The 23,793-nt window shown below is 42.2% G+C and overlaps 1 protein-coding gene across 3 annotated transcripts in view; it reads left to right on the top strand.

Annotated features, from left to right (window-relative positions):
- fsip1 (fibrous sheath interacting protein 1) overlaps positions 1-23,793 on the top strand; it is a 607,920-nt gene that overhangs the window by 73,309 nt on the left and 510,818 nt on the right. For all 3 annotated transcript variants that reach the window (XM_068039424.1, XM_068039423.1, XM_068039425.1), the window contains 2 exons: positions 92-193; positions 8,805-8,978. In XM_068039424.1, coding sequence (XP_067895525.1) covers positions 92-193; positions 8,805-8,978 — 276 coding nt within the window. The remainder of the gene's footprint in view (positions 1-91; positions 194-8,804; positions 8,979-23,793) is intronic.

The raw sequence follows: 23,793 nt of genomic DNA, 5'->3' as shown, positions 1-23,793 counted from the left end.
TTACCTATTGTTTTTAAAACAGGTTGAAATTGATGGTGGATTTTTCTATCATGAACCTAAGTTGTTAATAACTAATTATTAATGTTTGCAGTTGGCAAAAGAAGCAAAGAACCCAGTGCTGCTGACTGATGATGAGAAAAAAAGACTAGCAGAACTATTGAAGAATGTTGATGTTGAGACATTGAACAATGAAGTAAGACCACCTGTTCAATGCATTGAGTTTTGTATTCCTCTATAGCAAAGATAATCTTGATTGCTTTTTGTGAAATGGTTCAGTAGGTGCGTTTTGTCTTCTGGTACCTCAACAAAATAATCATTCTTTATGTGTGAGCATCAACAATGATTTTTAGCTGGGTTCATAACCATTGGAGGGCATCATAGCCAAGTCCAATTCTGTCTTCACTGAAAACTTCCCACAGTATCGGTCTTTTTGATAGCAATCAGAAGTGGAAGCACATGCCAATTTTCACTTCTTCAATTCATGGGTGCTGAGGCTAATTGTAGTTCACTTAATGCTGCTGAGATCAGCTGAGTACAGACTGACATTTGAACCTGAGACATTCCAGGTCTCGGGTAGAAATTAGTGTGAGCCTGTTTTTGGGGCCCCGAATTGGCATAGTGCTGGCAGCACCCTCCTTTGGTCGGCTGCCAGCAGTAGCCCCACTGTTGGGGGCCCTGATGATATTTAAAAGGCAGCCTGCACCTCTTAAAGGGGTGGTGCATTTTGACTGCAGGTAATCAGAAGGCACTTCAGAATCTTGCATGCCGAGGAAATGTTTTTAGGATCTCAGATGCAACATTTGAAGTCCTGGTGGAGGAGTTCAGCAGGAGGAGGTGTGTCATAATTCCAGGAGGAAGGGGTCATGGAAGTGTCATTTTTTTTCTGTTCAAAACAGTGTGCCTTTAAGACTCTGGTTAAAAACAGTGTTTCTTTATAAACCAAGGGGGCACAATGTGCCAGCTGCACCTGTTTCCTAGGCCACAGCAAGAGAGAGAGGTCACATGGTATACTGTAACTTTTGACTGTGTGTAAAACTGGCTAAAACCAGTTTGAACAGGAGACAAGCAAAGCATGCTGTACACTGAAAAGAAGCTGTCTATATCTCAGCAGAGAAAATCTACTTTGAGCTCAGACTGTGTTTGCTTAAGGAGGAAAAAAACCCTGAAAAAGAACAATTTGCATTGTTGGAGGTAGTAAATTCTACTTTACTTCGAAACTCTAAGAAGTTTGTTACAGAAGTAACTCACTCTATTGCCTATTTGTGTTTGCTGGAATTCTCAGTAGAATCTTTTACCAAAAGACTGCCGATTTTAAAATCCAAGTAGACCTATTGCCATGCTTCTCTTTGAAAGAACTGTGTGATGCCTGCTGTAGCTGAAATTCTTTGAATGCCTATCTGTTAAAATCGGTGTTGCTGAATTCGCCTGGAGACATCGAGTGGCATCTGATTACTCTACTCTGGGATACCTCATCAACCAGGAACGTAACTCACCAGAACTTACAACCCAGCTACTTATTTTATTCCTAAGAAACCCCTTTTTTCTTTTTAGAACCGGTTAACCATTGTTAGTTTTTGATTGTATGTATCGGGGTGGGGGGCTTAGGATAAATAAGAAGTTATAAGGTCTTTAGATATAGGTTTATCTTAATAGTGTTAAGATTTAGTTTCTTAATAAATAGTTAATTTGTTGTTGTCTACAGATACCTGGTTTGGTGTATTTTATTCTGGGGATTAATAAAGTGCTAAATCTGGCTGATTTCCAGTTAGGTGGGAAAACTTTAATAATATGCTGCGACCTGTGGGGTATTGGGACTGAATTGACAGTGCATTGCATCCGCTTCGGTCGTAATAAAGGTATCCAGCTAAGCTGCTCCACAGCAGTATATACAGGTTGTGTCACAGCAAGAGCATCTCCCTTAGAACAGGGCTGCAATGCAGGTAGAGATTCAATGACCTTACCAGAGTTTCTAAGGTAAGAATCTTAACTGTTCTCTCACACACTCTCTGCATAATCTGGCACTACCTAAAGTCCCAGAATTCACAACCCTCCCTTTGAGTATCAGCACTCTCCATTTGTTGTACTATTCACACCCCTTCCTTCTGCTTCTAACACTACATTCTGCACCTTCAACTATCCTCACTATTACTGCCACCTCTGACCCCAGCTCCACACATCAGCATCATTATTCGACCTTGGCATGCACATCCTCAAAGCATCTCACTAATCTACCTTCAAACACTCTTGCTGGTAAAGCTGGAGAACTATAATAGAGAGGAGGCAAGGACAGGAATAGGAAGAACATCCATTCGGGTTCCCTCTCTTATCAAAGGAGAAGTGTTGCAGATCATGGGAATGGGTCAGGTCAGGAGCATGGTGAGACTGGAGGATGAATCCTGCATAGTTCTTGGCTATCTGAAAATTTCCTTTTCACACACTTTGCATGATAAAATATAGGTGCTTTCTGCAGCCACTTAACTGCCTGCTTGACCTTCAAACTAAATACTAATCCTTGTCTCCCTCATCCCTTTTAGGTAAAGAAAATAAAAAGTGTCCAGATGCTGAGGAGCTGGCAAAAAGCATCACCCAAAATGCTATGGTAGCACTTGACCTCACTTTAACAAGCAGCTGCTCAGACTCGCACAATATGTGTTGTAGAGGATAGGCTAGAGTGGTCTGCCCTGTGAGACTTACCAAGCACTAGTATGATGGTTTTTTGCCAGGGGGATAAGACGGCCCAGGCAGCTTCTCAAAGAGAGAACTTGCATCCTAGCTCTGGTACAGTAGATGCAAAGGAGGATCTCAAGGGCACAAATGAAGATCTCAGGCAGCCAAAAGGTTGGGGGTAAGCCCGCCTCCGCTGTGCCTGGGGAGCCATGCCGGGATTTTACACTCCCCTGGCCCTTAATTGGTCTTGGGCAGGTCGTCCACCTCCTTGATGCAGGAAGTCTCACCTAGTGGAGCTGCCGGCCAATGAGCGGGCTGACAGCTCTCAGTCCCAGCAGTGCCACCAGGGAGCGGTAGCAAGAGGGATGCTGGCCTGGAAAACAGGGGCCTTGCCGGGGACAATCGGCCAGATCCCAGTGAGGCAAGGGGGATCAGTTGGTGGGGGGGATCTTTCTTTCAATGGGGGCGAATGGGGATTCGGAGACAGCCTTTCATGGGGCACAGGGTGCCCCATCAGGAGGGCCCCCCACCTCCCAGCCCGCAAGCCTGGCAGCCTACTGGGGACCTGAGCCGCCTGCCTGCTGTTGGTAACATACCAGTGGCAGTGGGAGGAGGCCCTTAAGTGGCAGTTAATTGGCCACTTTAGGACCTTGATTGGCCTGGGGCAGGCGGGCCGTTTTTCACCATCACCGCCCCTTGTAAAATTGTAGCGGGGCAGGAAGATATCAGAAACGGCACCCCCCACCCACCCCTGCCTCCCACTCAAATTTATGGCCCCTCCGCCACCACCAGCCCGCTTCTGTGTGGGGGTGTAAAATTCCGGCCCAGGACGTTTTAAGTGCATTGGACAACTTGCCACAAGCTTCTGCATAATAATAGCGAGCGTGAACGATCCCAGCTCTAGCTCGTGTGGGATTGTCCAGTGGGGCATTGAAATGATATAGTCAACCATGGAACAAGTTGCCAGCTCTATGAACGCTGCAGTGGGCCCCACAATGTTGGAGCCTCTGGTAACAGCTCTGACAGCTTTGCTGGGAGCACAGACATCTGCCCTAATGGCTTTGGGGCCTAGCATTGCCTTGGATTGAAATGTGGAGAGCGTGAATAGGAGCTTGCCGAGCATCACTAAACTCCTATACTCAGTTCATATGCACATCAAAAGGAGTGTCAGTGCGTGGCCTCAAGGCCCAGTGGTGGAGCCTTAAAGTATAAAATGTGTGTCGTGTCGCCTATCCTATTATTCTGAAGTGAATGTGATGATGTATTATGAAATTGTTTAGTCTAGCAAGCAAATTATTGAAAATAAGTAAAAGTTAATCCTGCTTTTGTGCAACTCTAGAACCACAGATTTTTGATAAGGTATGACCCCTGGATCGTAGAGAGATGAGGCTTACTTATGGGGACTATTATTTGAAATTGCAACAGTGCTGCAAAACTGTACATTATAGAAATACAATGCATTAATTTTCTGGTCACAACAGATAAAAACATTTATGTGATGGATACCTTTCTGGTTGTTTGAAAATGAGAGAAAATATAGATGAAAGCTGACTTTGTTGTGAGATCTGTTGGGAGATCCTGATTGAAGTTTGTCCTTATCTGCATGTTTTCCCAGATTCTCTTCAAAAGCTTCTTCAACTTGGCTGTATGAGAGCTGATACCATTCTGATAAAGTAGTAGCTTTTGAAATAGGCAGCTGAAAAGACTCTTTTATGCATAATTATATTTTTATGTATAATCGAAATAATCTAGTTCGAAACTTTTCTCACTTAGAAATCCCCATACATTTTTACACAGCAAGTAATAATATTAAAGAAAGTGAATCCAAAGTTAGAACACCCTATATAGCTAAAGATATGGAGATTAAAATGAAATAGAAAAAGGAGCTTATGATAAATGTTGGGTTCATAATTCAGTAGAGAAGCAAGTTGCATTCAAAATGTATGAGGGAGAACTGAAAAAGGACATGAGGGGCAAAAAGAGTGTATGAGAATAGATTACATAAACGGGAATCCAAAAAATCTTTTATAAACATGTAAATAGTAAAAGGGTAGTCAAAGGAAAGGTAGGGCTAATTAAGGACTAAAAAGATCATCTTGTTGAGGCAAAGGGCATGGCTGAGGTACTAAATGAGGACTTTGCATCTTTCTTAACTAAAAGAGAGGATGCTACCAATATCACAGTAAACGACAAGGTAGTAGGGAAATTGGATAGGATTAAAAATAGATGAGATATGAAAAGGTTGGCAACGCTCGAAGTAGAAAAGCCACCTGGTCCAGATGAGATGCATTCGAGGTTGCTAAGGCTCTGGCCACAATCTTCCAATCGTCCTTGCATATGGGGATTACAAATGTTACATCTCTGTTCAAAAAAGAGGAGAGGGACAAACTCAGCAACTATAAGCCTATCTTTCTAATGCACACCTATATGAACCACTTTTTGTGGATGCACACCAGCTGCAGGCTGATGAAGGAATATCTCTTGTGCTTTATAAAAACTCCTGGTTGCTGTGGTGGTGCTTGGATTGCTGCTTGTGCGCATCTCCTGTGTGAGTCAAGCCAGAGAGGTGAATCAGAGTGCCTACTCATTCTAGTTATTGTCATCACAGGGTAGGTTTACATGACTACCAGCCCTGCCAAACAATCTATCCATCACCTGCCTTATGCATTTATGTTCAGCAAACTGTGAGATAGTCGAGATGTCTCCGTCATACCCCGGAAGGAACCAGAGGCAAAAAAATTGAGGGCTGGTGTGACTTTTGTAGCCACTGGTAATGCATGGCTGCCAGGTCCAGCAGGTAACAGGTCTTCTAGGAGGCTGCCAAAACCAGACATAACAACCTGTGAAGGCACTGCTTTTCTGAGAGGTCAAGGAAGCTGAGCCTCTGTTTACAAACCCTGTTAAGTGCGTGGTGTCTCCTGTGACCTTGGCGCCCCCTCCCCCCGTGTGCCTCCATGGCATGCCATTGCTGCCGTAGACGATGATGGTCTTCTCTTCAAACATATTCAACAGATAAATACTTGAAGTGGAAATATTGAGGAAAGAGCAGGAGAGTCAGACTGATTGGATATCTCTTTCAAAGAGGCGGCACAGGCACAATGGGCTGAATAGCCTCTTTTTGCGCTGTATCATTCTATAATTCTATGAGAATGTAAGATTGGAAAATAAATTGGATTATAAAAATAGGAAATGGAGAGGAGGCTATAGTATCAAACTAATGAAGATGCTTAGTGGTGTACTGCATGGATCATTTCTTGGGCTGTGTTTCTTATCTACATAAGTTACCTGAATGCAGCAACCATTTTTACACTTGTTAAATTTGTGGTTTATCTTAAGATAGGAAATTCAGCCAATACTGAAGATGCAGTCACAATTTTTTACAAGTATTTAGCTTTGTGATGGAACTGGTTAGGTAAATTGCAAATGGTACATAATAGCAACAAAGACACCATATTGCATATTGAAAAATTGATCAAAGTAGTTTCACAGTTAAGGGAATAGAATCAACTCAGGGAAACCTTTATGCAGCTTGACATCACAGGTCTCCTCATAACAAAAAATTGTTATATCCTTAAGTCATATCTAGGTTTTCCATTGGACTCACAGATCCAACTGCATTAAACGGCTTGATTTGACCAGATCCAGTGAAATTTTCTTCTTGCTTATTTCTTTAATAACAACTCATTTTATTATCCTAAAAGATGCAGAAAATGTCCCAAGGCATTACACATACAAAAATAGGGACATTGAATATTAGTGGGACAGTAAGGAGAAGTGATTGAAAACATGATTGAAAAGAAAGTTTTACTAAGGCTTTTAAAGGTGGGTAAGAAGTAGCAAGGCAGTGAAGTTGTATAGTGTAGGAGTGTGAGACATGGAGGGAGGAGGGGACGCGCAAGAGATCAGAATCAGAGGGCTGAAGGGCATGGCATGGGATCATTAAACTGACTAAGGTTAAACAGGTAAGTAGTCAATTCTAAGAATTGATTTATAGATGAAGAAACTTTTGAATTTCATGTGTTAAAAAACAGCGAGCCACTGGAGGTTGCAGGATGTTAGGGCACCGAATGTGGGCAGAGGGATTGTGAAGAAGTTGTTTTTTTGAAGGATTTTAATGGCAGTGGGGTGAAAGTAGGTAATGTTGTGAAGGTGAATGTATGTAGTCTTGGGGATGGATAAATTATGGGCTTTGGGTCAAATTTTCATTAGCCTGGGAAGGGGTTGGAATAGGTAGCGATGGTTAGGAATTATTGTGTACTGCTCCCACCCTACCTTGACTCAGGGTAAAAACCTACAATGTACAGAGATATAAATAGCATGAGTTGCAACTGGGAAATGACTATACATCACAACCATTCTGTTGTTAAAACATATAAGATCAAAGTATGTTGGTTTTATATATTTAACAAAAGGAGTAGCTTAAAAATGAAGCACGTAAAAATATCTTTCAACGTCACAGCAACATCAGTTTTTTCTGGCAATTTAACAAAAACGATATTTCATGTGAGTTATTTAGTTATCCTTATAAACTCTTTCCTGTATACCACTATTGTAACATTTCATAAAGAAAATGTGCAGGCTGGCTTATGGTGGGACAGAAGGTTAAATCCATTATTTTATCTAAAATATTATCCATCTAATGCTGATTTTGGTTCTTATCATCTAAGGCTTATGACTGCTGAGTATTAGTAAAAATTAGTAGGTCAAATTTTCCATTCTTTCTAAAATATGCCACAATAGGTTGGTAAGTTTTCAATTCTAAGTTAAATGGTATAGTGACAGCAACATGAGTGACAGTAACTTTTTGTTGGTTCACAGGCTGTCTTAATAGCAGGAATAATTTAAACTTGCACTGTGTTTGTGATGGTTCAGGCTTACTTGGGCATCACTGTGTTGCAGCAGGAAGGAAGTTGGCCTCCTGACTTCCTGGTGGTGCTCTCACTCCCTTGGAATGTGAACATTTGGAGAATTTCACTTTTACATTATTTAGTATTAATGAACACAGATTAGATTGTTATCTGACTTTCATTTCAAATTACATTATTTGTAATTCTATTAACACTGCAAAATACCCTTTAATGGAAATGGACAAGTGAAATTGGCTTACTTGGCAGCAGTGAAGAACCCATTGTGGTAAATGCCATATCTCAATGCATTGTGCCTGTTTACGCAGAACAAGTAATGGGTAATAGTGGGATTACCTGTATTTGTAGCAGAGAAATTATTCCACCACTGTTGAGTTCATGCCCATTTCTGTCCACTCCCGTTTGATCTCCTGCAGGACTGGCACTGGCATACGAAGGATGGTGCATTTCCTGCTGACTTGCAGCCTGCACATTTTCTTTATGAAATGTTTAATGATCTTGAACTGTTACAATAGTGGTATACAGGAAAGAGTTTATAAGGATAACTAAAGAACTCACATGAAATATCGTTTTTGTTAAATTGCCAGAACAAACTGATGTTGCTGTGACGTTGAAAGATATTTTTACGTACTTCATTTGTTGTTATATTTTTATATTTTAATATTTATTTTTAATTTCTGGACATAAATAAATGAGCAGCATTGTAAATTGTATGTATTCATTGTGCTTTAAAAGTCTGCAATGATAAAGATGTGCTTTAAACATATCTATTACTTGAAGGATTTACTGGCACTTTTGTTTCCAGATTTTGTGGTTCTTGTTCCTTTGAATATTGAATTTCCTTTCCGCTTTTCACACTAGCACATTTTCTTTAAGTTAAGAAATTTGACATTTGTTCATTTTGTTTGTCAGGGCATTAGTACTTAGTAGCAATCCAAAAGGTTAACACAGAATGCCAATGCCACCGTTTCTCCTACCCTTGAAACCCACTCTTGAGATATTGTCATTGATGCTCCCTGATTACTCTAGTCTTATTAATCTGTTGACTCCCCCATATGATTAATTACCATCTTACCAACTTTTATATGCTTCTGTATACCTTTTCCAATCCCATCTGCTTTCGTACTTTTTGTGTCAGATTTTGTAATATCATTGCTGCATAGAATAGATTTTATTGCCATCTGGTTGCTGCTTGTGCTCTGGTTTTCAGTTGTACAAATGAGTTTTCATCCTGCTCACAAGTTTACAATGAAGTTTTTTTTTTGTCTCTAGAACTCTTCAGTTCCTTGGGCATTATCTGTGGCAGAAAGAGATGGATATACTCCAGAACCCGTGGACCAACAACAGTTGGCTGAGATAGATGCCAAGCTGCAGGTTTTCATTTTGGCTGAGGATTTCCCTATGATTACGAGCTCGTGGTCCAGTATACAAACCCAGAATTATCAGGTAAGTGAGACCAGGCAATAAAAAAATAGATGATTGGTATTTATTTTGGAAAGTAGATAATTCACTTGTCTGGAAAAGAATATAAAAAAGGTTCTATAAAAATACAATAACTCAATTATAATGTATTTTTATCAGTGAAGTAATTATGAATTTAGTTGGCTAATAAAGGATCTTTATTGCAGTAGATAATAGAGCAAAAAGAAGCTTACATCACTCCAGCTGTAAAGGAGAATAAACTAGTTTCATATCATTTGTTAGGATTTTTTTCCTGCAGTGTGTTGGAGAAACTAACATTTACTTACAAAGGATTTGTTATTTCAGCTAACTGCAAAAATAATTATTAGCTTTTATCAATAAATGTGTACAATATTTGGTCTATGTAATGCTCTTAATTTAGTAAGTTTTGTGTTGATTTCGCATCGTTCTCAGTTGTGACCTTTCCAGTGAACCCTTTCGAAGGTGGTTGTCTTGCATTAGACTGGTCTGTTGGCTCCATGTACTGTGAGGCACTGATGTGATGCCCTTTAAGCATTGAATGTTGCAAGTTGTAATGTCATGGCACGCATCAATGACACTTAACAATTACTAGCACAAGTTCAACTGCTTGAATTAGGAGACAAACTGTTATTAAGAAAATGTAACTTCTGATCAGGTCGTACTCGATGTTCCAGCTTTTTGGAAACTTAAGAGTGCAAGTGTGCATATGCAGGCCAGTGTGCTCTATAGCAAGAAGAATTAGTCTACCATCAACACCTTTGGCGGCTACATTTGAAATCTGCACCACATCTATTGAAATGTCATTCTGTTTTCCAGTTCTGGTGGTCCTAACTTAAGAGTTCAATGCTGTATCTTTTTTGTCAATATCTCGTGTTCCATTCATGTTCACCCATTTTGCATCAGATGTGTCCATTACACAATTCCTAAAAATCTGCATTAATATCAATAACTCAACTGTGTGTACAATTCAATGAGAAGTGTTCCCTGCTAAGAATGTGTATTTATGCTGGAATTTTAGTTTCGTCGGACGGGAGCCGTCGACCGACTGAAAAGTCAGTGGCAATCCCGCTTCTGCCTGGGCTGGGGATCTGGACCACATTTTATGGTTCCCAGACCCTTAATTGATCTGAGGCGGGACTGCCACCTCATTGAGGCAGGAAGTCCCACCTAATGGAGATGCCAGCCAATCAGTGGGCTGGTAGCTCATAGTCTCAACAGCGCCACCGGGTGTGGTGGCTACCGCTGGGATTGCAACCCAGCTGAAGACTGAATAGGAAGGACGGCCCTCGGAGAAGCTAAGTTTTTGGTGCCTTGTCAGGGGTGATCAGTTGTGTCCCGGCGAGGCAAGGGTGGTTGATTGGGGGTACGGGACGGTGTGTTGGGGGTGGATGGGGGCTTACATCAGGCGGTTTTTCTCAGGCCTGGACAGCCCGACTGGACAAGGGTAAAATCCCCGTGGTGGTGGGTGGGGGGACCTTAATTGGCCACTCAAGGGCCTTGATTGGCCTGGGGCGGGTGGGCCAGTTTTTACTACTGCCGCCCCCAAACCTCCCACTCTATTTTGCGTTTGTCCCTCCGCCCTGGCCACCAACCTCTTTTGGGAGGGGTGGGGGGGGTGGGGGGAGGTGAAATTCTGTCCTTAGTGTTTTACAATGCATTTACACTATGTTATGAGAGTGTTTTCATTTTTTTATATTTTGTGAGATCGTGTGTTTTAAAATTGTGGAAATGGGTTCCTTTGGAGGATTGGAGAGATTACATAGATGCTAGAATTTTTTTTTAAAAAGGTCACTGGAAGGACTTTGGGACTTGGTTTAGAAACACATTTACTGGAAGTCACATATCTTCAGCTAAATAAACAACAGGAGCTTTGGTGACTAGGGGGAGTTGTTTACAGAGAAGTGACATTTCAAGATTTATGGTGGTCAAGAGTGGGTTTTGTTTTGGATTGTCTTGAGTCAGTTGGGATTGCAGCCTGCTGAGAGAACCACCCAGCTCATCCTTTCTCCACCTCTCTGAGAAACCTGAGAATCCAATCTATGATAGCTGAAACCCCTGATGCCACATTTCTCCTGGAAAGCCTGCCAGACTACCCCTTGAGTCGCCTGAGGAGAACTGCTCCAAAATGATCCCAGCAACAGCCATCTATGTGTATTTGGGACGCCAGAATAAAGGATATCATTCTGTATCTTCTCCTTTTCCTTCAAGAATTAACAAGAATTTGGCCAACGTATTTTTTGTCTTTTTTGTAAAGAGATCTCTGCAGAGAAAACTTCTTTATTTTTTCTTTAACTTGTGTGTGTGTGTGTGTGTCTGTCTGTGTTTTGGGCTAATTTAAGGGAGCTTTCATACTTCAATCTGTGTGTTCATACTTTGCATCTTTACTGAATAAGTCTTGTTTTATAATAAATTGATAATTTTGTTTAGTATTAAAAAAACCTGGTTGGTGGATTTTATTCTGAAATAAAACAAAGTATATAATTGGCCATTACCCAACTGGGTAAACATTTAAATATATGTTTTGACCCATGGAGAAGTGGAACTAGGGAAAGATAGTGCACTCTTCCCACCTCGGTCGTAACAACTACAAATGTACAATCCGTGCAAGAAGCACGGAGTTGCATTCTGCTGTGTTCTTGAGTCAGGTCAGGCCTTAAATCCAAATTTATGCTACACAGGTTTAGCATTGCTGTGAAGGAAAAAACTGCTTTGATGATACTGGGAGTACTGTGTACAGTTTTGGTTTCCTTAAATACTTGCCTTAGAGGAAATGCAACAAAGGTTCACTAGACTTATTCCTGGGATGAGGGGATTGTCCTATGAGGACAGATTGAGTAGATTAGACCTGTATTTCCTGGAGTTTAGAAGAATTCGATGTGAACTCATTGAAATGTATAAAACTCTTCATGGGCTTGACAGGGTAGATGCTGGGGAGTCTGTAATTAGGGGTCACAGTCTCAGAATAAGGGCTTGACCATTTAGGACTGGGAGGAGAAGTACTTTATTCACTCACAGGGTTGTGAATCTTTGGAATTCTCAACCCCAGAAGGCCACGGATGTTCAGTCGTCGAGTATATTCCAGATAGAGATTGACAGATTTTTGAATACTAAGGGATATGGAGATATGCAGGAAGGTGGAGTTGAGGTAGAAGATTGGCTATGATCTTATGGAATGTCCAAACAGGCTTGTAGGGGCAAATGGTCTCTTCCTGCTTCTAGTTGTTAAAGCATGTATTTTTAGACGCTTTATAAAACACTTTTTGCTCCACTCTGTTACGACTGAGGTGGGAGCAATGCACTGTCAATTCAGTCCCATTATTCCACAGAATAAAACAGACCAAACCAGGTATCTTTAAACAACAACAAATTAACTATTTATTAATAAACTAAATCTTAAACACTATTGAGATAAACCTATGTCTAAAAGACTTTATAACTTCTAATCTTCTAACCTTCATGCACACACACAGACATTCAAAACCAATGGTTAACCGGTTTCAATAAAATTAGAGTTGTTTCTTAGGAATAAATAAATCATTGGGTTGTAAGTCTTTGTTGGTTACGTTGCCGGTTCGGTGAGGTGTCCCAGAGCTGAACAGTCAGATGCCACTCAAAGTCTCCAGGCAAATTCGACCAACAGTCTTTAATGGATAGGCGTTCAAAGCACTTCAGTTACAGCAGGCGTCACACAATTCTTTCGACAAGGAGTATAGCAACAGGTCTATTTGCATTTTGAAATTGGTAGTCTTTCAGTAGAAACTTTATTGAGAATTCCAGCAAACACAAACAGTCAACAGGGAGTCAATCCTGAAGCAAAGACTTCTTAGAGTTTGGAAGGAAAAAAGGAATTTGCTACCTCCAACAATACAAATGTTCTTTTCCGGATTTTTTTTTCTTCTTAGGCAATAATGCAGCTTGTAGTTCAATGTAGTTTTTCTGCTAAGACAGGCAAAATTCTTCCTTCAGTGTAGAGCATGCTTTGTCGATCTCCAGTTCAAACTGGTTCTAGCCAGTCTCTACACACAGTCAAAAGTTACAATACAACATGTGACCTCCTTCGCTCTTGCTGTTGCCTAGGAAACAGGTGCAGCTGCTGGCACATCGTGCCCCTTCGTTTTTAAAGGCACACTGTTTTTAAACAGAGGAGAAAAAAGTGGTTCCATGACAACTCCTAAAGGCTTTGAATTTTTGCTGTGGTACAGAACCAGCACAAGCTGTCAATGTCTTATCCAACTGGCCATTCTGCTTGTCTGTTTGCTCAGGCAATGGGTATTGATGCAACAGTTGAGCATGATCTTGTGTTCGTCTGGCTATCCTTTGACTTCTTGCTGGAAAGTTTGCATATATTATCCATATATGTGCACTGTCCAGCAAGAAGTCAAAGGATAACATTAGTAACACAAACTCTAGCTGAATTTTCCCTTTCCTTCCTCCTCAGCATAGGTGTGCAGAGGCCATATGCAGCAGTCTAAAGCTGTCCAAGCTGAGATCAGCTATCTTAGCACAGACCTGGAGATTTGAACCTGAGACCATCTGATCTGTATATTTGAATATCATTATATGGTGTGTTTGTTCACTAAACCATGGAGGAGTTAGGTACTTAAAAAAAAAAAATTATATTGTTCAGCTGAAAAAGTATTCATGACTCATCACATTTGAGAAAAATAATTAACTGTTAGTAATTAATTGCAGCTTTCAGGCTATGAAGTAAACTATTATGATTAACATTATGGAATTGCTCAACAATTGTCTGATAATTTTAGTTGTATAAATACTCTTCTCAAGCAATTCAGTGGTTTATTGCAGTTCTGTGTTGTAATGGTCAGTATATTTTTAATGACCTGTAAGCTTTTACTTTCAAAATAATTGGTAAGCTCATATCATTGAACTGTTACAGTTGGAACATGGTATTCTTGTAGAGCTCAGATACCTTTATGTCTTTATTTCATATGTGTTTTAGTTTATTTTATTGAATAAAGATGAAATACCTTAACATATGAAGATTACAATCTAACTACAGCTTGCCCTACAAATATTAAGAGCTAGAAAATCCGAAAATTAGATGGAAATATGCCATGAATTTCAATGAAATGAAATGATTTGGCACTTAAAAATTAATCATAACTCAGTTATTAATTATTTAACTATATACAAACATTTGAAGTGCTTTCATGATTTTTGTCATGGGACCTCTTTATGGGAAAGTGGTTTGAACTGGCACATCTTGAGTTCAATTAGCGGCTAACCACTGTTGCCAGTTGAAGCCTGCTGGCTTCTCTCCTTGGTAGGAGGCTAAGTTATGAATGGGTTTGAAAAAAAAAGGAAATTAATGTGCTGAAGTTTTCTGGAAGAATGCGGCACATTAATGGGCAAATCATCCAACAAGCACAGGGAATTAAGAGATACACTGTGAGTTGCAAATCTCCTGAACTCGCTCCGCCGTTTGCTTCACACAAATGGCATCTCATCCTTAGCTTCCCTGTTATCTTTAAGAACTTGCTGGATTTGCACATACATTGCCCATTAAACTTGCAGCACAAAGTTAGGGCTGGTGATTAAGAGCCTACGTACCCTTTTAGCAACATGGTAATGTTATTGCAGTTCTAATCAAGCTCTCTGGTCGGCAAGGGAGCAATTTAAACTGCTCAACTCATTCCTACATGTCGTAAATTCTTCGTAGAGAGTTAAAAAAATTTCAAATTATAACTGTTTCAATTTTTTCTTACTTTTCCTTTCTGACTCTTAATCCAATCTTCCTTTCCCTCTCTTTATTTCTCTTTCTGTACCAGATTTGACTAATCTGCCCTTCTCTATTGTTCTCGTTCTCAATCCATAAATCTCATTGGTTAAGGAAATAGACTGGTTGATCCTGTCGTTCACCAAGGTCCCAGATACCCTGTTGCCCTGTAATGCCACTATCAGCCCCATCTCTATATACAGACAGGACCTCGGTTCAATGTCTCTTCTGAAGGACAATACTTTTCATGGTGCAGCAATCTCTCATTACTATACTGCCCTGTCAACTCAAATGAATCCACAACTTTCTATCTCAACCTTCTATCAATTGAGCCAAGCAGATGCAATGGAGTTAAAGCAAGCCAGTTAGTTTTGAGGCTTGACCAAAATTAGCCAACTGGTTGAGATTTGCTCGCACATTTATAATCTTAGGAAGACTTGCCGATTTCAACTCTGTGTTCACTGTTCATTAAGCTATATGGCCTAATGAAGTTTTAGCATCAGTTATACACTTAACTGATGCAATTTATTTAGTGAGTGAAGTCACTGATCTGATGGCACAAAAATAATCTACAAGTGTTTTGAGTGTCTTAAAGATTATCGTCTTCACAATTTTAAGTAGTAAACTTTAATTGCCATTTGGACATTCATGAGTAGAGCTCTGCACCTGGGCATGCTGTGCCGAGCTCCATTTGTCTAACCACATACTTTTAGTTATTTCATGAAGTGATTGTACATTTTGCTTATATGGTACTTGCAGGAGAAGTAAATCTGAACATGTCTTTTGATGCCCAAATGGTCCATCAAAGACTATTTTCACTGAGTTATATTTCATTTTGTGCTTTACACATCACAATTTGGTTGGATGAATCCAGCATGAGTCCTGTATTATTCTTCTGTATATATTTTAAAACTGAATTAGAAGAAAATCAGTACACTTGCAAAAATTAGCGCACAATGCTCAGAAGCATCTTTATCGCTTTTGACTGTTGTAGTCTTAAAAAAAATTAAAGGAAAAATTAGTTAAATTTTATATATTTTCCTACAATGGTTGAGCAGTATGTGAGTATGAACAAAGCTTCCTGCAAACAGTATATTGTATAACCAAGTTGGATATGACTTGTATTTATTTAATATTTGTTTATCAATACATTTTTCAAAATATTATTTTCCTGATGAAACCAAATGTTCTTCATTTGACAAATTTGACAGTTTGTGTGAAGGAGTGTGGAAAAATTCCTTTAAGTTCTGGAGTGTTAAACAATTACTTCAGATTGCTACAGGAACAGTTAGACTGCTTCAGGGGCACTGAAATTTAATAAATAGCGAAGTCTTTGTCAGTTGGGGTTATCCCTAAATGACAGGGCAAAACATTGGCTCCCCCAATGAAGGCAGGGACTACACCCCCAACATTGGGGGTGTGTGGTGGGGGCCCTCATGAGCAGGCACCCTGTGCCCGACGGAGGGCTGCCCCCGCTGCTCCAACCACCCCCAGCATCCAATGTGCCCCCCGTCCCCTCAATCGACCACCCTTGCCTTGACAGAGCTCAACCGATCACCCCTGGCGAGGCAGCAAAAACGTACCTTGGTTCTGGGCTCCCTGACAGCTTCTTTGTAGTAGCAGTTCCACCACTGGCCATCACTCTCAGTGGGGCTGCTGGGACAGAGAGCTGCCACCCCTCTGATTGGTCAGCAGCTCCATGAGGTGGGACTTGCCGCCTCAATGAGGTGGAAGTCCCGCCTCAGACCAATTGAAGACCTGGGGACAGCAAAATGCGGCGTGGATCCCCAGGCCAGGCGGAGGCATGTTTGTCACTAATTTTGCAGTTGGATGGCTCACGCTCACCAAGGGTAAAATTCCGGCCATTATCTCATTATTGCTTTATTCATATCACTAGCTAAAATAAAATAGTGCAAATATGTTTCATCGAATATGGTTTTCATTAAAGTCAATAAATTCATTTGTCTGTGAAGCTTTGAATGTTACTTGTTCAGAATGCAATGAGGTCAACTGCAGCAAGCACAAAATCTTTTCATAGGAGACATTAACAGTACTTTAAGAGATACATGGGTCTGTTCTTCTAGATCCCTTTGACATTTGAAGCATTTGTAACATTTTTGCAAACAGAAGGGACTAGTTAACCCTCCGAATGCACAATTTCTGCTGTACAACTTTGAATCTTCATGCCCTGTGAAGGTTCACAGAAAAAACATTTCTAAAAGGCTTTGCTGGAGAATAATAGAATTGAAGAAATTAATAGAATAATGGCAATTCATATTAACTGGGATCTGTAGCTATCTCTTCAAGGGGTTTCCCTTTACTCCTTGGATCCATCTGGACTGTCTGAGGATGAACGAGTCACTGCAGCTGCCAGGAAAGCGAGTGCGCACATGGAGGAAGCTCTTGTTGTGGTTGCAGCCCAGTTGGATGTTGAGGGAGTGGAAACCCCTCCTGTTGATGGATCTCACTGGTCGGTCACTGGGTGCCTTGATGATGATGCCCCATGCCCAGGGGAATCCAGCGATGGACGTGAAACCCAGTGCCCTCTATGCCTGTGCAGGCCCATCTGTTTCAAAGTGGGTGTAGTCCCTGCCTTCATGAAAAGGACATCAGTGACTTGCCTGACAGCTTAATGAGATGCTGACTATGAGATGCCATCTAGGTCCATAGCTGATCCCTGGAATGACCCAGTTGCATAGAGGTTCAGGGCGATGGAGACCTTGACGGCTGCAGGTAGGGGACTGACATGGGGGCCTCAAGGCCTCAGGTCATTGTCGATCAGAGCACACTGGTCCGTGACCATCTGCCTGGATAAGCACAGCCTCCTATGGCACTGGCTGATTCTTGGGCTGTGTACCCAATGTCGGGGGTAGTGCCTTTGTCCCCTTGAAGTCTCCTACTGTCCAGGAGGTTGCATCTGCTGAAGCTTATCCTGCTATTCTGTCCAATATCAGAGTATCCTGTTCCCATTTGAACTCCCTCAGCTGGGCTTTGTTTGTTCACCAGCCCTTCCCCGGCCAATCCCAGCTGCGGTGTGCTGCCAACGTCCTTTTAAAAATGACGTGCGTTCTGGAGGCGGCGGGTCCCAGTGCCGACCTCCAAGAATGCAATGTTCAAATTGCACTTGCCTTCGTTCCTGCACTTGGCGCGCTTTGAAAATCTGGAACTTGGTGTCACTGGAAATGAGCAAATCATCAGCCTAAAGGAAAGCTCAAGGCACTCAACTTGAGTCCAAAAACTTAAAAAAGAAAAAAAAACATCCTCGTAAAGCATGATTTCTTTGCATTTAGCACTTAGATTTTCCAGCAGTAAATATATTAAATTATCTTTGAAATAAAGGGCAGACAATGCCAGTCACGTCAACAGGAGTTTCAGACGTGCTGTGTGCAAGCAAATTTAAAGCACTGCAGTGAGATGTAAAGTTCCAATTGATTTAGAATCATAGAATGATACAGCACAGAAGGAGGCCATTCGGTCATCGTACCTGTGTTGGAGCTATCGCTTCCTGGCTCTTTCCCAATAGCTCTGCATATATTTTTCCTTCAAGCATTTATCCAATTTACATTTGACTGTCATTATCAAATCTGCTTCCACTACCATTTCAGGCAATGAATTCCAAATCACAACAACTTGCTGCGTAAAAAGAAATGTCTCCTCTCGTCACCTCTGGCTCTTTGGCCAATCACCTTAAATCTGTGTCCTCTGGTTACAGATCTTCCGCCACTGGAAAGGTTCTCATTTATTCTATCAAAACAGTTTTTGGTTCCATATCAACCCCCTCTTCCTTTGACTACTCTTACTATTTATGTGTTAAAAGAAGACTTTTGGATTCCCATTTCTGTAAACTGCTATCTATTTTCATACTCTCTCTTTGCCCCTGTTAGAACTATAGAACAATTACGGCACAGAAGGAGGCCATTGTGTCTGCACGACCGAAAAAAACTAGCTGCCCAATCTAATCCCACCTTCCAGCACCTGTTCCGTAGCTTTGCAGGTTACAGCGTTTCAGGTGCATGTCTAGGTACCTTTTAAATGAGTTGAGGATTTCTACCTCCACCATCATTCCTGGCAGTGAATTCCAGACACCCACCACCCTCTGGGTGAAAAAGTTTTTCCTCATATCCCCTGTAATCTTTCTACCGCTCAACTAAAATCTATGCCCCCTGGTAATTGACCTCTCCACGAGGGGAAACAGGTCCTTCTTGTCTACTCATTCTTGGCTCCTCATAATTTTTCATACCCTTATTCCCTTTTTAGATTGCCTTTATACTTTGGCTGGAATTTTTTACTTGTCAGACGGGAGCCACCAGCCGACTGAAAAGTCGGCGGCGATCTTGCCTCCACAGGGCCTGGGGATTCAGACTGGATTTTTACAGTTCACAGGCCCTTAATTGGTCTTAGGTGGGAGTTCCACCTCATTGAGGCAGGAAGTCCCATCTAATGGAGCTACCAGCCAATCAGCGGGCTAGCAGCTCTTAGTCCCAGCAGCGCCACTGGGAGCAGTGTCCACTGCTGGGACTACACCCAGCTTCAAGATGATGAGGAAGGATGGCCTGGGAAAGAGGTAGATTTTTGGGGCCTTGCTGGGGGTGATCTGTCGGGCCCTGGCGAGGCAAGAGGGGTCGATTGGGGTGGGGGGGGGGGGGCGTGTTGGGCATTAGGAGTGGTTGGGGTATCAGGAGCAGCCATCTGTCGGGCACAGGATGCCCGATCAGGAGGGCCCCCCCCCCCCCCCCCCCCCACAGGCCGTCAGAAGACCGCCTACATTTGTCAGGCGGTTTTTCTCTAAATGACAGGGCACAACATTGGCCGGAGTTTTACGCTCCCCCAAAGAGTGGGAAGGTGAGGGGGGTGGGGGGAGATGCACGTATAATGGAGCAGGAGGCTCGGGGGCCCTTCTCGACCTGCTCCCGCCTCCGTCGCCACTTTAGGCAGGGCGGCGGCAGCAAAGAATGGCTCACCCACCCCAGGCCAATCAAGGCCCTTAAGTGGCAACTTAATGGCCACTTAAGGGCCTCTGCCTCCCACCACGGGGATTTTACCCGTGGTCGGTTGGGTGGCCCAGGCTCAAGAGAAGCCGCCTGACTAAAGTAGACAGCTCTTTGACGGCTGGTTGGGGTGGGGGGGTGTGGTGGGGCCCTCATGTTCAAGAAAGTTCTCTTGTGGGGGCCCTCATGTTCAAGAAAGTTCTCTTGTACACATTTCAGGAATTTTAAATTCAACTACATAAAACAGTACCTAATCCTTCAACTGTACATTTATAATTCTACAGACTCTCTACAGATATGTAGACAGATTTTGGAAAGATGTAAAGGTAACAGGGTTGTACTGGTGGGTGATTTTAACTTCCCCTATATTGACTGGGACACACTTAGTGCTAGGGGCTTGGATGGGGCAGACTTTGTGAGGAGCATCCAGGAGGGCTTCTTGAAACAGTGTGTAGATAGTCCAACTAAGGAAGGGGCCGTACTGGACCTGGTATTGGGGAATGAGCCCGGCCAGGTGGTCGAAGTCTCAGTAGGGGAGCATTTCGGGAACAGTGACCATAATTTCAGGAACAGTGACCATAATTCCGTAAGTTTTAAGGTACTTGTGGATAAGGATAAGAGTAATCCTGGGGTGAAGGTGCTAAATTGGGGGAAGGCTAATTATAACAATATTAGGCAGTAACTGAAGAATTTAGATTGGGGGCGGCTGTTTGAGGGTAAATCAACATCTGACATGTGGGAGTCCTTCAAACGTCAGTTGATTAGAATCCAGGACCGGCATGTTCCTGTGAGGAAGAAGGATAACTTTGGCATGTTTCGGGAACCTTGGATAATGTAGGATATTGTGAGCCTAGTCAAAAAGAAAAAGGAAGCATTCGTAAGGGCTAGAAGGCTGGGAACAGTCGAAGCCCTTGAGGAATATAAAGAAAGTAAGAAGGAACTTAAGCAAGGAGTCAGGGGGGCTAAAAGGGGTCATGAAAAGTCATTGGCAAACAGGATTAAGGAGAATCCCAAGGCTTTTTATACATATGTAAAGAGCAATAGGGTAGCCGGGGAAAGGGTTGGCCCACTCAAGGACAGAGGAGGGAATTTATGCGTGGAGCCAGAGGAAATGGGCGAGGTACTAAATGAGTACTTTGCATCAGTATTCACCAAAGAGAAGGACTTGGTGGATGACGAGTCTAGGGAAGGGAGTGTAGATAGTCTGGGTCATGTAGTTATCATAAAGGAGGTGGTGTTGGGCGTCTTGCAAAGCATTAAGGTAGATAAGTCCCCAGGGCCTGATGGGATCTACCCAGAATACTGAGGGAGGCAAGGGAGGAAATTGCTGGGGCCTTGACAGAAATCTTTGCATCCTCATTGGCTACAGGTGAGGTCCCAGAGGACTGGAGAATAGCCAATGTTGTTCCTTTGTTTAAGAAGGGTAGCAAGGATAATCCAGGAAATTATAGGCCGGTGAGCCTTACGTCAGTGGTAGGGAAATTATTAGAGAGGATTCTTAGGGACAGGATTTACTCCCATTTGGAAACAAATGAATTCATTAGTGAGAGGCAGCATGGTTCTGTAAAGGGGAGGTCGTGTCTCACTAACTTGGTTGAGTTTTTTGAGGTAGTGATGAAGATGATTGATGAAGGAAGGGCAGTGGATGTTGTCTACATGGACTTCAGTAAATCCTTTGACAAGGTCCCTCATGGCATACTGGTACAAAAGGTGAAGTCACATGGGATCAGAGGTGAGCTGGCAAGTTGTATACAGAACTGGCTCGGTCATAGAAGACAGAGGGCTTTTCTGAATGGAAGGCTGTGACTAGTGGTGTTCCGCAGGGATCAGTGCTGGGACCTTTGCTATTTGTAGTATATATAAATGATTTGGAGGAAAATGTATCTGGTCTGATTAGTAATTTTGCGGACGACACAAAGGTTGGTGGAGTTGCAGATAGTGATGAGGATTGTCAGAGGATACAGCAGGATATAGATCGGTTGGAGACTTGGGCAGAGAAATGGCAGATGGAGTTTAATCTGGACAAATGTGAGGAAATGCATTTTGGAAGATCTAATACAGGTGGGATGTATGCAGTAAATGGCAGAACCTTTAGGAGTATTGACAGGCAGAGAGATCTGGGCATACAGGTCCACAGGTCACTGAAAGTGGCAATGCAGTTGGATAACGTAGTCAAGAAGGCATATAGCATGCTTGCCTTCATCGGTTGGGGCACAGAGTATAAAAATTGGCAAGTCATGCTGCAGCTGTACAGAACCTTAGTTAGGCCACACTTGGAATATTGCATGCAATTCTGGTCGCCACACTACCAGAAGGACGTGGAGGCTTTGGAGAGGGTACAGAAGAGGTTTGCCAGGATGTTGCCTGGTCTGGAGGGTATTAGCTATGAGGAGAGGTTGGATAAACTCGGATTGTTTTCATTGGAACGACGGAGGTAGAGGGGCGACATGATAGAGGTTTACAAAGTTATGAGTGGCATGGACAGAGTGGATAGTCAGAAGCTTTTTCCCAGGGTGGAAGAGTCAGTTAAACATAGGTTTAAGGTGCGAGGGGCAAAGTTTAGAGGGGATGTGCGAGGCACGTTCTTTACACAGAGGGTGGTGAGTGCCTGGAACCTGCTGCTGGGGGAGGTGGTGGAAGCAGGTACGATAGCGACGTTTAAGAGGCATCTTGACAAATCCATGAATAGGATGGGAATAGAGGGATATGGACCCAGAAGTGCAGAAGATTTTAGTTTAGACAGGCATCAAGATCGGCGCAGGCTTGGAGGGCCGAATGGCCAGTTCCTGTGCTGTACTGTTCTTTGTTCTCTCTATTCTTTTCTTTTAAACTCTTGTGCACTTTATCCTGGTATGCGTCCTGTGAACTTGTAAAACCTGTGCAATCAATTTAATGTGAAATGAACTTGCACAAGATTATGAAGTGCATATGAATTCTGCCACATAAACTTCAGCCTAAGTGGATCTGGGCTGCTTATATTTAACTTATAATCATAGAAACATACATCACAGAAGGAAGCCATTTGGCACAATGTCTTACTACAACTATATAAAAGAGGAAGAGTAGCTAAAGGGAGCACTGGTTCCTTAGAGGATGAGACTGGGGAATTAATAATAGAAAACAAGGAAATGGCAGAGGCTTTGAACAAGTATTTTGTATCCGTCTTCACAGTAGAAGATACAAAAATCATCGCAGGAATAGTAGAAAATCAGGAGGCAGAAGGGAGGGAGGAACTTAAAACAATCACTATCACTCGAGAAAAAATAATGGGAATACTAATGGGATAAAGGCTGGTAAGTCCCCTGGACCTGATGGCTTGCATCTGAAGGTTATAAAGGAAGTAGCTGCAGAGATAGTGGATGCACTGGTTATAATCTTCAAAAATTCCATAGATTCTGGAAAGGTTCCAGCGGATTAGAAAACTGCAAATGTAACACCTTCGTTCAAGAAAGGAGGGAGATCGAAAGCAGGAAAATATAGGCCAAGTAGCTTAACGTCTGTCGTTGGGAAAATGCTAGAATCCATTATTGAAGAGGTGGTAGCAGTTATATCGAGAAAATCAGAATACAGGGTCAACATGGTTTTGTAAAAGGGAAATTATGTTTGACAAATTTATTAGAGTTCTTTTGAGGATATAACATGCAGGGTGCAAAAAGGGGAGCCAGTAGATGTTGTGTATTTGGATTTCCAAAGGCATTTGATAAGGTGCCACATGAAAGGTTACTACACAAGATAAGAGTGCATGGTATTGGGGGTGATATATTAGCATGGATAGAGGTTTGGCTAACTAACAGGAAACAAAGAGTTGCGGTAAATGGGTCATTTTCAGGATGGCAAACTGTAACTAGTGGGGTGCCACAGGGATTAGTGCTGGAGCCTCAACTATTCACGATTTATATTAATGACTTGGATGAAGGGACCAAGTGTATTGTAGCCAAATTTGCTGAAGATACAAAGATAGGTAGGAAAGCAAATTCTGAGGAGGATGCAAAGAGTCTGTAAAGCAACATAGATAGGTTAAGTAAGTGGACAAAAATTTGGCAGATGGAATATAATGTGGGAAATGTGAGGTTGTCCAGTTTGGCGTAAAGAA

This window comes from Heterodontus francisci, chromosome 9 (assembly GCF_036365525.1).
Source record: "Heterodontus francisci isolate sHetFra1 chromosome 9, sHetFra1.hap1, whole genome shotgun sequence".
In the NCBI taxonomy this organism is placed as follows: domain Eukaryota; kingdom Metazoa; phylum Chordata; class Chondrichthyes; order Heterodontiformes; family Heterodontidae; genus Heterodontus; species Heterodontus francisci.
The sequence above is the reverse complement of the archived record's forward strand: the minus strand, read 5'-3'. Positions and strand labels throughout refer to the sequence as shown.